The sequence below is a fragment of the Embiotoca jacksoni genome, unplaced genomic scaffold, assembly GCF_022577435.1.
Source record: "Embiotoca jacksoni isolate LCO1_2020_lvr unplaced genomic scaffold, fEmbJac1.0.p SCAF_5, whole genome shotgun sequence".
NCBI classification, from domain to species: Eukaryota; Metazoa; Chordata; class Actinopteri; family Embiotocidae; genus Embiotoca; species Embiotoca jacksoni.
In genome coordinates, this window is record NW_027185403.1 from 22132151 (window position 1) to 22148190 (window position 16040).

The 16040-nt window shown below is 42.0% G+C and overlaps 1 protein-coding gene across 1 annotated transcript in view; it reads left to right on the top strand.

Moving 5' to 3' along the window:
• LOC138210999 (uncharacterized) overlaps nucleotides 1–13597 on the top strand; it is a gene marked incomplete at its 3' end in the record, with an annotated part of 49656 nt that extends 36059 nt beyond the window's left edge. Inside the window, 4 exon segments of the mRNA XM_069170483.1 lie at nucleotides 12987–13046; nucleotides 13048–13136; nucleotides 13180–13224; nucleotides 13227–13597. Of these exon segments, the coding sequence (XP_069026584.1) occupies nucleotides 12987–13046; nucleotides 13048–13136; nucleotides 13180–13224; nucleotides 13227–13597 (565 nt within the window).
• Between the last annotated feature and the right edge of the window lie 2443 nt (nucleotides 13598–16040).

Below are 16040 nucleotides of genomic sequence, written 5' to 3' on the forward strand. Positions count from 1 at the left end.
ATCATCATCACCTCTTAAGAAGTCCATCCGATATTTGAATATATTCTCATATTTCAATGGTGCAGAGGTATCATTAAATCCTCAGCATCTCTTTAAGTAGAAAGAAGGTCAGATTGAAGTTTTAAGTGACAGATACGATCTCCGGTGGAGCCCTGCCAACCTCCGCAATCACAGTCATTTAAAACCTTCTTAAGCTGAATGAAAACCTGGATCGGAGGCCAAGAGACAAAAAGCAAAAGAGAAATGTCATTAAAATAAAAAGGAAGTGTGAGGGGAGGGAGAGAGAAGAGAAAAGGATGCTGAGCCTTCACAGAGTGAGAAACAGAAAGCTAAAAATGAGAATAAGAAATGAGAGGAAACACTCAGATGATGCAGAAACAAAGACAGAACGAGGAGCGAGAGAAACAGTGTGGTGAAAGTAACAAAGACAAAGTGAGACGGAGAGCTTGTGCAGAAACTAAAGTCTCTCTAAAGTCGCGTTATTGTGAAAGAGAGAGGAACAGTGATAGAAAGCAGATCCAGCCTGACTGACCGGTGGGGGGGGGGGGGGGTACATTCATACATTCAACAGATATATTCTTGTAAATTAATAACGCGATGAGCCGTCTGTTCATTTGTTGACCTCTTGTCCCGGTCTGAGACAGTTTTCAGTCCCGCCTGCCTTGTGATTGAAATCCATTTTACTTCCCTTCATATTTGCTGTCTGAGCTTTTGATTCGAGGTTATGTTTAATAAGTCCACCATTAAATATAATAAGATTATTACTGTAGGTTTGTTATGGGATTCCATAGTGACTCAATAAAGACTTTTACAATGAGATTATCTCACCAACGCTCTCTAACATGAAGTCTAGTAAAGTACATTAAGGACTCAAATGGTGGTGTATTGTTGGTAATAAAAAATACAAACAGTAACAAAAAGTAGAAAACAAAGATTCATGATTAATAATATTCATTTCTATTGTTTTAATTTTTGTTTTGGGACTCCTCTAGAGTAGTTCCACAGTTCAAAAAAGAAATCCTAATTGATCTTGTATGTGTCTTTTATGCAGCGCGTCATCCTTTTACTGGTGGGAAAACAAAACTCTAAACTTTGTAACTAAGATAGTTTCTTGTTAAAGATTGGAAGTGTTGACTAATTAAATCCATTCGTAGGTTTGAGTCCAAAAACATTGTAAATATGAGAGTGGAATAATTTCAGCAAACCTTTGGTAAATATCCTGCTCAGTTTCTGTTCAGTTCTTTATATAAATAAAATCTATTTCCATAGATTCCAAAATATTTCCATTTTCATAGGTATAAAGTCTCAGCTCTCATATTCAATATACTAAATGCTTTTTGACTCTCTTTTGGTCAACATTGAGGACATACAGTAGTTATCCTGTCTGATTAAACTTTATTGCAAATATCACAAAAACCAACCAGAGTTCCAACATTTCTGTTCTGAGAATGTGCAAAGACATAACTTCTGACAGTAGTTGTTTGGATTACAGAACCAAAGGAAGTCAGACACGTCCTGTTCAGATGTTTGGTTTCAGACCATCCTCCTGACGCGACCTGTCAGTGCTGTAACAACACTACTTCTACCATGAGAGGACAATCATGAGCTGCATGAGCAGAAAAGGTCACTTCTAAGAAACGTAGATCCTCGAACCTTTTGAACAAATGAGACCGAACGATGTTTCTCTGGTCTGAACAGGCTCGTTATTTGTAAGCCAGACGTTCGAACCTCCAACTCTTCAATCACATCCCGCTTCTCTGCTTGAACCGTCATGATTACCTCCCTTTAATCAGCTTCTTTATGAAGAACAATCAGTTTTTAAAGGAGGAAGACGTCTGTCTGTGCTTTACAGTCGTACGTGAGAGTGTAAGAGTATGTAGCCAAAGAGAGTTTTTAATATAATGAGTTTAAAATCTCCTCAGAAAACATCTGAAATGAAAATGTGCTGCAGACTGCAGGTTTGTTGAGGAGGAGGATGATACGAGTCCACAGATCAGATCAGATCAGATCCCCAGATCATCTCATCTGTCCGTCCTTCCCTTCTCATCTTTCCCTCCTACAATCAAGCTGTGGATTTGCAATCAGCTGCTCTTAGCAATGATCATTGTGTAATTATCACGATACTTTCCCAGATGCCGTCTGCGTTCCTGTGTGTGTCTGTTGTTGTGTTTTTGTTTGCTCGTACCTCATGCGAACACGATGCCTCTCGCATCCTCTCGTCCTTTTGGTTTGATTCCGACTCACATTTGCCACCTGTACTGACCATTTTACATCCCAGCCAGCATGTTCGGGGGTTAATTAAAAAGGGGATGCCAGATGGTGCGAGTGACAGAAATCCATCGTTTGTGGTGGAAACAGGTGGTTGTTGGAGTGATAACGGCTCCTGGATGAAAACAGACATTTTGCCATGAAAACAAACAAAACATTTGGGGGACCCGACAGTTGTAGGAATACTCACATTGATTTGTAGCCAAACTATATTTTCTCACTTTGAAACAGGTTTAACTATTAAAGGGTGAGTCAGTGGGAAGTGAGATATTGGAAATACACTATGATGCATCACATATTGATAAAGTCGTAATGATCTGAAGGAATTCAGAAGCTTAATGTGTGTGTGGAATGTAAATGCATGTTTTAAACAGACTGATGAGAGCTCTTCGTTATAGATTTTATCCAGTGAGACCAGTTTGATCTGCAGCAGAGGTGGATGACAGAGGAGCAGGAACACACATTTTTACTTTCAAGGTTGGAGATCAGGCTGAAGAGAGTCACTACTGAGCTCTCCAAAATCCTTTTTATGTTTTTTTTAAAAGAACAGTCACGCCTATTTGGTGCTCATGGTGGAAAAGCAGGACTACAGCAAAAGCCCTCAGAAAAACTTCAACAAAGGAAAATAACAAATGTCCCTGAAGGTTTTGCTTTGCAGAAAGCAGCATGGCTGATGCATGTAACACCATTTATTGGAAGAAATAAATGTCACCTTTTATATGCTTCCAACTGTTTATTTAATGTGGCGTTTCTATCAAAAAATAATATACAGTTTTATATATATATATATATATATATATATACACACACTCACCGACCACTTTATTAGATGCACTTGCACGCAAATATCTAATCAGCCAATCACATGGCAGCAGCTCAATGCATTGAGGCATGTAGATACGGTGAAGATGAGCTGATGAAGGTCAAACGGAGCATCAGAATGAGGAAGAAAGGTGATTTCAGTGATTTGAACGTGGCAGGTTGTTGGAGCCAGACGGGCTGGTCTGAGTATTTCATTAACTGATGATCTACTGGGATTTTCACCTACAACCATCTCTAGGTTTACAGAGAACGGTCCGACAAAGAGAAAATATCCAGTGAGCCGTAGTTCTCTGGGCAAAAATGCCTCGTTGATGCCAGAGGTCAGAGGAGAACGGTCAGACTGGTTGGAGATGATAGAAAGGAAACAGTAACTCCAATAAGCACTCGTTCCAACCGAGAAGATCTGAACAACACCTGGAAGCTTGAAGCAGACGGACTCCAGCAGCAGAAGACCACCGGGTCCTCCTGTCAGCTAACAACAGCAAACTGAGGCTGGATTCACACCGGCTCATTGGACAGGAGAAGATCAGAGTAACGTCTCCGTCTGATGAGTCTGGATTTCTGCTGCCACATTCAGATGGTCGTCAGAGTTTGGTGTCAACGACATGAAAGTGTGGATCCATCCTGCCTCGTATCAGTGGTACAGGCTGGTGGTGGTGATGTGGTGTGATGGTGGTGGGGGGATGGTGGTGTGGTGATGGTGGTGTGATGGTGTGGTGGTGTGATGGTGATGGTGTGGTGTTGTGTGGTGATGGTGTGGTGATGGTGGTGGTGTGATGGTGGTGTGGTGGTGATGTGATGGTGTGGTGGTGATGGTGGTGTGATGGTGGTGGTGGTGGTGGTGATGGTGGTGTGGTGGTGGTAGTGTGATGGTGAGGTGTGATGGTGGTGATGGTGGTGGTGGTGGCGGGTTTGATATTTTCTTGTCCCACTTTGGGTCCTTCGTACCAGCTGGGCATCATGTAAACACCACAGCCTACCTGAGTATTGCTGCTGACCGTGTCCGTCCCTTTATGTCCTCAGTGGACCGTCTCCTGATGGCTGCTTCCAGCAGGATAACGCACCACGTCACAAAGATCAAATCATCTCAAACTGGTTTCTGGAACATGACGATGAGTTCACTGGACTCCAACGGCCTCCACGGTCACCACATCTCCATCTAATAGAAGCTTTGGGATGTGGTGCAACGGGAGATTCACATCACGGATGTGCAGCTGATAAATCTGCAGCACCTGTGATGTCATCATGTGAATATGGAGCGAAACCTCTGAGGAATGTTTCTGTAACCGGTGCCAGACCTAGGGGTATCTGGACCGGTAACATGTGATCCACAGGCTGAACAGCACTGTGGATCTGTGGTTCACTGTGGATCAATGAAGAAACATACGATGAGGTAACGTCTTCATCAAGCCAGCACCATTTTATTCTGACTCTATATCAAAATATTTTCCTATACTACACTCGTACATTAGTTTCAAAACAATAGGAAAATACAGAAAAGTGCAAATAAAATATCAATCATTCGAAAAATAAATAATATTCTTTCTGTTACTCAAATAAAATGTATGACCATCAAAAATATCAGATTCACAACAACTCAGTCCGTTGGCAAAATGCACGACATGGCGGTTGGTGGCAGCTGAACAGCAATATAAAAGAAACTAAACAACATTTTATGGTGAAACTCATTTCTAAACACTGAAAGCTGTAACATTTTAAATAACATGAAAATACGTATATACTGTATGCATGTAAAATCATTTACACAAAATTACATTCACAACCCAGCTTTACTACATGTAACGGCTAACTGGCATCTGAACCGCGGCCGTTACTCTCGGCAAATTCACTCAGTTTAACTACACACTGCGACATCACATATCTATCACATTCATCTCAAAACACAGCAAAGTTGTTCCTGAAATTTTCACCTTAGTGTGACAATAAACTTAAAGAGTCGTAAACATATTTTACAGTACCTGTGGATCAATGAAGAAACATACGATGAGGTAATGTCTATCAAGCCAGCACCATTTTATTCTGACTCGTGCTACATTGGGCTTGAAGGGAAACTTCAAGATGCGTTCAAGTACACTCGGTTACCGTAGTTTCTTCAGTGGTATCTCCAAAAAATAAGAGGGGTGTCTGTTTCATAATAAAAAAAACTTTGCCACAGCATTTTCAACCTATTACATTTCCAGCAGCTTGTTGAATCTACGACACCAAGAATTAAGAATTAAGGCAGTTCTGAAGGTAAAAAGTGTCCAACCGGTACTAGCAAGGTGTACCTAATAAAGTGGCTGGTGAGTATATATGAGCTCCACTACTAGTTCAGTAACTCCTGAACCTGCTCACTTCTTTGGGACTGCAAGAAATCTGACTTTAAGAGTCTTCAAGCTGGCAGATGTTACTTTTTCTAGTCCCCAAAAGGAGCGAGCTGAAAATCCAAATCTGCCATATTGACCTGCTGGAAGAAGACTGACTCCACACTCGAATATTCATCATGTTCTCTATCTTTAGCATTTTAGCGTTTTCACATTTTCTAATCAGTGCAAAGCACAATTGCAGCTGTCCTTCCTCAGGTTTTGCATGTGTTTAGGCAGACATGGTTGGTTGTTGGACATGGACGTCCCCGGACAACAAATGTCCCCAGTGCAGATTTAATAACTACCGAACGTCTTCACAATCCATCTAACAGTTGTTGTGACATTTCACAAGAACACATGAGAGTCCAGATGTAAAGTCAGCTGAAAACATTGTCTGGAGGTCGTGAATGTCCAGTCTATGAAGGCTTGAAGCTATTTCTATCTGGACCACAGTGATGAACCAGCTAACTGCCACTGGGGGAGCCATGGCAACAGGTTTTGGTCTCTTTTGGACTCAAGAAACTGCTCAATTATGAAGCTTCCTCGTTTAACAGCAAGTTCGAAATCATCTCTAATGACTTGAACTGATATTCAAGATGCTGATCAGATTTACAGCTGCATGCAGGCGTGTTCTTTAACCCCGACAGAGCCACGCTGTTTCCCTCTTCTTCCTCTTGTGATCCTGAGCAGCTAACGATGGCAAAGCGTGACAGTGATCTTGATCCTCTCTGCTCAGTCTCAGAAAGTTGTTGCATTACATATTTTGCTTGATTAAGGACGTCTAAAGGAACATTTTATAATTACTGCAGTCAATATAGTGACAGACAGGAGACTTGAAAATAGAAAGGAAGGGAAGATATGAACAAAAAGGTCCCAGCCTGAATCAAGTCAGATTAGTCAAATCAAACATTAGTCCACCAGTATTTTCCAAAAGTTTATTAAACTCACATTTTTCCTCCTTCTCATGCTATCGTATTTTGTTCTCCCTTCCTGCCTCCTCCTCCCCTCTCTGGTTTCTCCTCTTGAGTGGAGTCGTGAACGTTCAGTAGAGTCACAGGTTTAAGCTCCCTCTAAACCCTGGGAACAGGAGATAAGTAGGTGGAGGAGGAAGATCTCTCCTCGGGCTCTTTTCTTCCACATTCGCTCAATCCCAAACTTTATGATCCCTCTTGTTCAGGTGCTGAGTTTCTCTCTCGTTGCCCCGCAACCTTTTTTCTCCCCGTCTAATTTTTTTACTCATTTTCAACTTCTCAGGCACCATTTCTCCAACTTTACCCCTTGTGTCTTCATACCTATGTTTATAAGTGATGTTGTCTCCCCTTCCTTCCTCACATCAAACTGCTTCCTCTTGCTTTCTGTTCATCTTCTCTCCATTTTCCTCTCTGATCATATCAGTGCCCTCGCGCTGTAAGCCGTGTGATGCTTCAAAGGAGCAACAGTAACTGTACTTTTCTCCCGATGGCGACGTCTTTCTTACCGAGGATGTTGCAGCAAAAGACGGAGTTAAGACAGAGGGTGGGGTACGAGACATGGGAGAGCAGAGAGATGAGAAAACAAGATGGAAGATGGAGGGACAGAAAGACAAAGCTCTGAGAAACCAAAAGGAAAAGAGGAAAAGCAGAATGAGAGAATGTGAAATTCTCTCCTGCGACGCCTTGTTTGAGGATCGCAGCACGAGTGGTGAGAGTCGTCTGTCTTTCTGAATGTAACTGAATAAATCATAAAGAGCTGTTTTTAATGAGGGCTAACTGGAGTGCAACGTGATGCAATCGCAACACTTCATATCATTTCACAAATATGTTTTGTCATGTTATAATAAAGTCAGACTTCACCTTCCTGAAACAGCCGAATGGTACACTGAATTCATGGTCTGGTTTGTTGTCCAGAGAAAACAACAGCAATGCGTGACCAGTCCATTCGTTTTCCATCTGTAGGACACGTTACAGCATGTTGCAACATATGAGAACATGTGAAACTATGTGCAACAGTTTTTGACATTGTAATATGTGGTAGGACGGGGAGCACATGCAGAAAACAAACTCTCAACAAGTGCAGTAATGTGGGAACTGACAAACACAAAGGTTCAGCAATATTAATAAAAGATATTCCTACATACAGAAGCTGTGTAGACACAGAATAAACATCAGCTCACCATCACAGGAACAAGAGGAGAGAAGACGCAGGCAAAGTGAAGCTGGTGAATTTTGTATCCATTAAATTTGTGTTTTGGGGCATTTGATCCTTTTTTTAGACAATTTTGTCAAAATGTTTGGATAAAATGTTTAAAAATAAGAACTTGATTTCTATCACATTTGTTTTTATCTCTTTTGTGTCAGTTTTTCATGGATTTCACATGACAGTGTACGTGTTTCACAGGTAAATATCTGCTTTAGTATGCAAACATACATGTAATCACGTGTTTCCATATAATCTTGTGTTCATGTCATCTGAACATCATGTGACCTGCAGTAAACCTCAGGTCTCCCTCAGCATGGGTTCACTAATGAACTGTGTTTCATATGGGCTTCACATGTGCTCTAAATGTTTCATGTTTTCAATTTGTTTTCACATTTTAAGTCGCACGTGTGTATGTGGTCACATGATATTTTTGCACATTTGAGAGTCTTGAGGTTTTTCTGTAACGGAAATCACATTTTCGTGATTTGATTTGAAAGACAATAATGTTTAAAAGTGTCTCAATACTTATTAACAGTTAAGATACTTTAATGCACTGCGTCACATCCACAGTCAGTAACTGCTATATTAAATTGCATCACAAACCATCTGATTTCAAACGTGTGCATCATCACCAAACAAAGCCTTTAAATATTTTGAAGAGAACTCATTATTTTCATATTTTTTTTAGATAAATAAAGTGAGACCAAAACTGTGGCGCCAGGAAGAAGTCGAGAAAATCTATTAAACTTGTGTAGCCTCTCACACTCACTTCTTTTGTCACCAAGCCCAGGAGTTTGATCTAAGCACAGGAAATTCAAATCAAGTCCCCGTAATCTCTTTGAGTTCCTCTATTTGTGCCGGGTGTTTAGAATCGAATATGTCCCCTGCCTCTCCGGGACTCGGGCTCTTCAGCAGCACCAAACTCTGACATTGTGAGGTTTAAACATGACTGAGGTGTTGGCAGAGTTATGGAGTTCTTTCCGTAAGCCTCGGTGCTGCAAGGTGAGCGACAGATTCAGAAATGTTCATTAGTAAGAGAGTCAGTGGCTACGTACGACGACCTGGATTATGGTGAGAGACTGGAGGGAGTCATGGCAACAGCATCATGGTAAATATCTGGGCCAAAACTATGAAAACAAAACCTAAAACAAGGAATCCATAATTACCCTTAAATATACACTCTTTTTCTTTTACATTCTCATTTGTACTGAGAGAAAAATCCCCCTCTTGTGTGCCAAAGCAGCACATTGTGCGACAGCAGGTCCAGTGGGGAGGAGGTCTGGGTGGATGGATGGCCCAACAACACGTTGGTTCATACTTAATTTCCTTTGACACTCAAAGGTGACTCTTTAAACAATGACTATAGTCATCCCCTAAACCAGCCCAAGTGATTTTTATTGTAACCATGACAACAGTCAGAAAATATTAATGCTGCGCTGGTTACTCTCACCAGCCGTCCAGTGAAGGACGGGCAGGATGAACGTGGTTAACGCTGATTGGTCTGCCCCTCAGAGTAGCAGTGAAAACTAATATGAGCCGAGTCACCAGACTGTATTCACAGAGAAGAAAACTGATGCTGTGAGACACAGTTGCTGCAGACAGGCTTCAAATTCTCCACTTAAAAGCATTGAATCTTTGTAATAAACCACAAGGACCAAAAATGTCACGTTTGAACATCAGCTCTGTTTCCCATATCATCCGAATAACTCTACAACTAACTCAATCATATTTACTAATCATTTTGGTAACCCTGATCTTTTGGTTTGTTCATCTGTGTCATTCATTGATCAGATTAGGAACAGAAATTAAAAAAAGCAAAAGTCAGAGTAAAATATTCTTGTGTTAGATTTAATATCCAAAGCAGCTCCTCTTCACTTGATTCATTACCTCCCACTGAGATTCATCATGTAAACCATTGTTTCCTCCGGGCCGTTCAAATGTACCGTTTGGTGTCTCAGGCCGAACGCTACAGGCAGCAGCACACTTGAGGTTATCTTCTAAATGGACTCTTATATGCATCCACAGACTCCATGAGAGAGAATCATAATGAATATAAGAGCTGACAAAGAAAGTGGAGGTGGGAAGAGAGAAGCCAGGAAAGGCACTTTTCTCTTTCCTCTTTGATGATACATAAGGTCAATAAAAACGAATTGTTACCAGGGTTTGGAGCAAACATCCTCCACTCTGTCTGTGGCCCTGTGTGGAATGTTGATAGCTACTTTTGCTTGGCCAAGAAGGAAATTGGCAAGAGTGCTCTTATCTTTGCCTCCCCAGGAAACGCAAACCACAAAAAGACAATTGATTAAACATGAGGCCAAAGTTTCCAGCTGAAGTACTCAGTAAATCTAACAATGGGACCACTCAATGAAGCAATGAAAAACACTGTTATTGGCAGAACAAGTTGGAAAGTGAAGCTGGAAGGAAAAAGAAGAAGCAATAAAAAGTTATGAGAGGAGATGATGTCTATGGACTCCCAAAGTGTTCAGTATTAAACAAAAGCTGCCAACTGCAACTTGGTCAGTCAGTTGCTGTTGGCGAGAGCAACAACAATATCATAGAGATCATTAGAGGCTCTTAAAACACAGAAGTCTACACTCACACATTAAACCTAAGGGGGGCTTTTTTCATTTTATTTGGGGGAAATATTCCACGATAACCTTCTGACAAATTGTGACTCAATTTGGTGAAATTCTTTCTTCTTTCCAGGCTTTGGAAAATAAATCACCAGACGGAGACGTGAGGCCAGTTGAGCTCTTTTTAGATGGAAGGTGTTCCTTTTGGTATCAGGCAGTCAGGTGTGATTGTTATGATCAAAAATGCTTGATTTTGTGGTGGATTTTCTTAAAAATTACGTTGCTTTTTAAGTGAGTTTTTTTCATAATATTTTTAAATAAAGCAAAATTGCAGGAATATTTTAGTTGTAATCTTTTTTTATGAATTGATTCAAATTGATTTATTGAAAAACCATTGTTAAACATTACAATGCAACTCATAGGCTGTCTGTTCTAGAAAGATACGACACATTCGTGACTATAATGTAGAAACAACAACATGGACCTACTGTATGCACACAAACAATGTGACGTCTCTGACAACTTGACATGTTTATACAAATAATTTAACAGACAGTACTATGTCATCACATCATTTAAATCAAAGCTTTTATTACAAATACCACATTTCCCACAAATCCTATCCGCTTGTTCTGGTTTCCTCCGGTGAACAGAGTTTGATTTGGTGATAAGAAAACAGGAGCAGAGACTTTCTAATTGGAAATGAGGAGTTATTTGTTGTTAATAAAGCCGTAATACTTTTAGCACAGCTTCAAATTTGAAAGATTGATAGCTCCTGCAAATGTTATGGAGTTCTTTGATTTGTGTTAATTATTACAATCGCAATATCACGATTTCCTGGAGGGACTGATTAATTCCTCAGAAGCAGAAGCAAACTGACAGAATATCGGGAGACAGCAAGATCCCAAATTGGTAGCTGGTACGTCACTTTGTGGAAAACGTTACGTACCGTTTCCTAGTGGTATGGCACTTTGACTTTTGGTATGCCCCGCCTTCTCTAAGGTGCCTTGTACCGACTTCTGGTGGTATACCAACTCCTTCAGGGGTATGTACCGATCCCTGGAGGCATGCTGCTCCTTTACCACCGGTACAAACTGTCTGCACTAAAGTAGTAGGCCGTACCACAGACACACATCTCTGATAGTTACACCGTTTATTACTTATGCTTGTGTTTCATCAGGGGCCGAGTTTATACCGATCATAAACCGCAGCATTTTACCAGAGGAGAAATGCGCCTCATATAGGAGACATACCGGTGGTGTACCATTGGAAAAGGAGCCATACGAGGAGACATGTCACCTCCTATGTCTCCTTTTAAACTGCCATACCACTTGTTAGACCTGCTTTTGTGCTCACATGCCACCATTTAATAGCCTGTTTATGCTTCTGTTTTGTCGGGGACCCGTTTGAGGCCGTGTTGTTCACTGATTCAGCTGTTAATGTCGTCTATACCGATCATAAACCGCAAACTTGATACTGGAGGAGAAACCGTGTACTATATATACTGTACTATATTTTGATCAAATATATCAAGTATCATGTACAGGTGTAAATTATACCTGTATAGCCTGAATATTTCTGATGTTTAATGATTTGTTTGCAACTGTTTTTCTTTCATAAAGTTCAAACATGTCAAAAAACTCTTTGTATTCACTGTTATTTTTTGAAAAACAATGTGAAAGTAAAAACACAAGTGAGAGAAAAGGTCCTGGAATCTTGTATTCCCTCTATATATGTAAACTCTCTCCTTCATCACCTGATGACTCTATAATGGTACTGAGACAGTGGTCCTGAGAGGAGACCTCTCGTCTGATGTCACGGTGAGCGTATTGCATCACTTCCTGTCTACAAACATTGTGACTAGTGTTACTTCTCTCTGCTATTTCAGCTTCTCTTCCTGAATTATACGTATCTTAAGTCTCTCTACACTTCTTCTAATCTCATGTTAAAACTCACGCTTGCTCTTCTTGAACAATTCTACTGTTAAATCTTTGACCAACGTTCACTAACTTGGTGTTTTGGTACTGCTGGCTTAGCAGTTAGCAATGTCTTCCCTCTCTCCCTCCACCTCTTCTGGTTTTTCCTGCTGTGTGACATGTTTAGTTACAACCCTGCTTCCCTTAATGATAATGTTACCTGTAATAAATGTAGTGGAGTTAGGGCTCTGGAGGCCAGGGTCACCGAGGAGGAGGAGGAGGAGGAGCAGGAGGAGGAGGGGGAGGAGGAGGAGTAGTGTAGTTAGGGCTCTGGAGGCCAGGGTCAACGAGGAGGAGGAGGAGTAGTGTAGTTAGGGCTCTGGAGGCCAGGGTCACCGAGGAGGAGGAGGAGGAGAAGGAGGAGGAGGAGGAGGAGTAGTGTAGTGTAGTTAGGGCTCTGGAGGCCAGGGTCAACGAGGAGGAGGAGGGGGAGGAGGAGGAGTAGTGTAGTTAGGGCTCTGGAGGCCAGGGTCAACGAGGAGGAGGAGGAGTAGTGTAGTTAGGGCTCTGGAGGCCAGGGTCACCGAGGAGGAAGAGGAGGAGGAGGAGTAGTGTAGTTAGGGCTCTGGAGGCCAGGGTCACCGAGGAGGAGGAGGAGGAGGGGGAGGAGGAGAAGGAGAAGGAGGAGGGGGAGGAGGAGTAGTGTAGTTAGGGCTCTGGAGGCCAGGGTCACCGAATTAGAATCGCCGCTGTGCACCATGCTAAATAACCAGCCAATGGTTGTAGGAGCTAATCAGGGAGGGGGTGCGGAGCTGCCCGGGGCAGCAGGCTTAGTTAGCCGGTCCTCCGCAGCACCCGAACAGCCGGGTGACAGTACGAAGGAGACATAGTCCCAAGAAGAAGCCCACGGTTCACCACCGACCTTCACGTCTCCAACCGATTTTACCCACTCGGCGAAACACTCACTGAGAAACCAACCCTGGTTATTGGAAACTCTGTTTAACATGAAGTTTGTGAAACCAGGGGACAGAGACAGATGTCTTCCTGGGGACAGAGACAGATGTCTTCCCGGGGCCAGAGTCAGATGTCTCCCCGGGGCCAGACGGGCGACATTGAATCAAACCTGAAACTGCTGACTAAGGCTAATCATAAATCCAGTCAGATTGTTATTAACGTCGGCAGTAACGACACCCGGTTACACCAATCAGAGGTCACTAAAGTTAATCTTGAATCGGTGTGCAACTTTTCAAAAACAATGTCTGACTCCATAGTTTTCTCTGGACCCCTTCCTAACCGGACCAGTGATGATATGTTCAGCTGTACGTCTTCACTTCACCGCTGGTTGTCGAGGTGGTGTCCCGCTAACAATGTGGGCTTCATTAACAATTGGAATACTTTCTGGGGAAAACCTGGTCTGATCCGGAGAGACGGCATTCATCCTACTTTGGATGGTGCAGCTCTTCTTTCTAGAAATATGGCCGTGTCTCTTAACAGCCCTAAAACCTGACATCCAGGGTTGAGGCCAGGACGCAGAGCTGCAGTCTTACAGCTCCTCTGCAGCTTCTTTATAAATAAAGTTGAATTGAATTGAATAATGATGAAACATCCTCAGCCTGGTCACTGTTGACCGTTTTCAGTCGGGCCAAATGCACAAGCTCCCACTGAACCAATACATGTCTGTTGCACCACGTTGTAATGAATACAGCACGCACAGAAGGATTTAGTAGTTATAAATAAATGACATGAACACACTAAGTCAGTAAATATGCAGTTTGCAGGTGGACTGTGTTACATAGCAACCATTGAAGCAGGTGTGACTGCACATGGTTTTATAAATCTGTATGCTCACACCCTTTTAGTGTGGAGCCTCACACAATTGAATTAAAGTGAAAGCAGTTATTGCTGAATGCTTCAGAGTCTATTCTTCAATGACCTTTATTCAAATATCAACACCGGTGAGAGAATGTTGCCTTTTGAACTGAGTGGAACCATCAGTTGTGACATCAGAGCGCTCCGGAACTATGATGTCACAGAAGTCATCAGTCCTGTGAAGAATCTGCTCACTGCTGTGTACAAATTTGGATAGAGAACAATATTTTAACATTGTTCTTCTCTTTTCTTTTTCAGAAACAGAAACAAACATGACCGCCAGCAAATACAAGTCACTCTCGTTCTCCGACGATGAAGAGACCCCCCTCGGACTTCCCCCCGAATACGAGTTGCTGCAGACTGTGTATGAAGGAGACTTTGGAAAGGTGATGAAGTGTTGGAACAAGATCACTGAACGCAACGAGGACCTGAAGGTCCCCAGCTGGGAGGACGACAACACCAGAGGAGAGGTAGGACTCTGTTCATTTTGATGTCAGGGTGTGAAAGATATTGTTTAGTCAGAGGGGCAGTAAGTGGCGAGAATGGAGTTAGTTATATATAATAACACGAGTGCAAAAAGGCAAATCTCATTAGTTAGCTATTAGATAAAACATTCATATTTTTTTTTAACTATTATATATATGTGTGTATATATATATATATATATATATATATATATATATATATATATAATTAGAAATGTAAAGATTTCTGTAGTGAGTCTTAAGCACAGTGTAACAGTCTTTCTTTCAATACTGTCCGACCCTGACCATTTGAATTATCAGTAAAAACCTAATTCTGTCAAACTTACCATGTCTCCAGATTTCTATGATGAAAGTATTGAAGCGCCACAACCTCGACCAGCATAATATAGTCAAGTTTTATGGTGTTTTAAACTTGACTTGTGGGATAGTGCTGGTGTTCGAGGCGCTGGATATGAGCCTCCACGAGTTCCTGGCGATGCCCAACGGTGGCCCTCTGCTCCTGGGTGACATCAGGACCATCGTCCAGCAGGTATGAATACAGCACCATCCGACAGAAAGCCGAGCAACGAACACTTTTAAACCACTCTGCAGTCTCTGAGTTGTATTTACGATCTGGTTCTTGCAGATGGCCACAGCATTAGAGGCACTGAAGAGCATCGACGTGATCCACACCGATGTAAATACGGAAAACATCATGCTGGTGCGTCATCAAAGACGGCCCTTCAAAGTGAAACTCACAAACTTTGGCAAGGCCATTCCCACATCTAAAGCTACCAAGGGCAGGACTCTGCAAACACTTGGTTTTAGGTAAGGTCGACAGGAACACTGATGCACTTTGAATCCTTAAAATATGACAATGTCCCTCACTCTGTGATGTTTTCTTTCACAATCAGATCTCCAGAAATCCTCCTGGGCCTGCCCTTTTCTGAGGCCATTGATATGTTTTCACTGGGCTGTGTCATGGCCGCCATGATCCTTGGCTGTCTACTCTTTCAAGAAGATGACCATGAATATCTTGCAGTAAGTCATTTACTCCAGTTGGACTCTTTGTCCACTTTGTTGTCTTCCACATGATGTTTACAGGCTTCAATAACTTTGTATGTTGGCAGCAACAGGACCGATTGGCATTATCAGACAGACAAAAAGGTTAAAGTTGTATGGCTTTGTTTCATCTGCAGCTACGAGAGATCGTTGAACTCCTGGGGCAGCCAGCCGACCACGTTCTGGACAAAGGGAAGCACACAAAGAATTATTTCAACAGGATTAAGTCCAAAACCTGGAGGCTCATGGTACGGCACAATAAACCTCTATCTTTTCTTCTTTACCAGTGTCTTTAATAATGGAGACGCCACTCCCCAACATTTAACAGTTGATCATTCATGTATATAAAGAGGAACTTGAATCTTGTTTTAGACCCATGTGGATTATTGGGGATTTACAAATGTAGAGGAGAGAAGCCGCTTTCAAACTCTGGATGATCTGAAAAAGGTAAGCACGCAGGTTTCTTCCTCTCACTTTCATTATTATTATTTATGACTGTTTTCTCAGGACTCATAAGGGTGA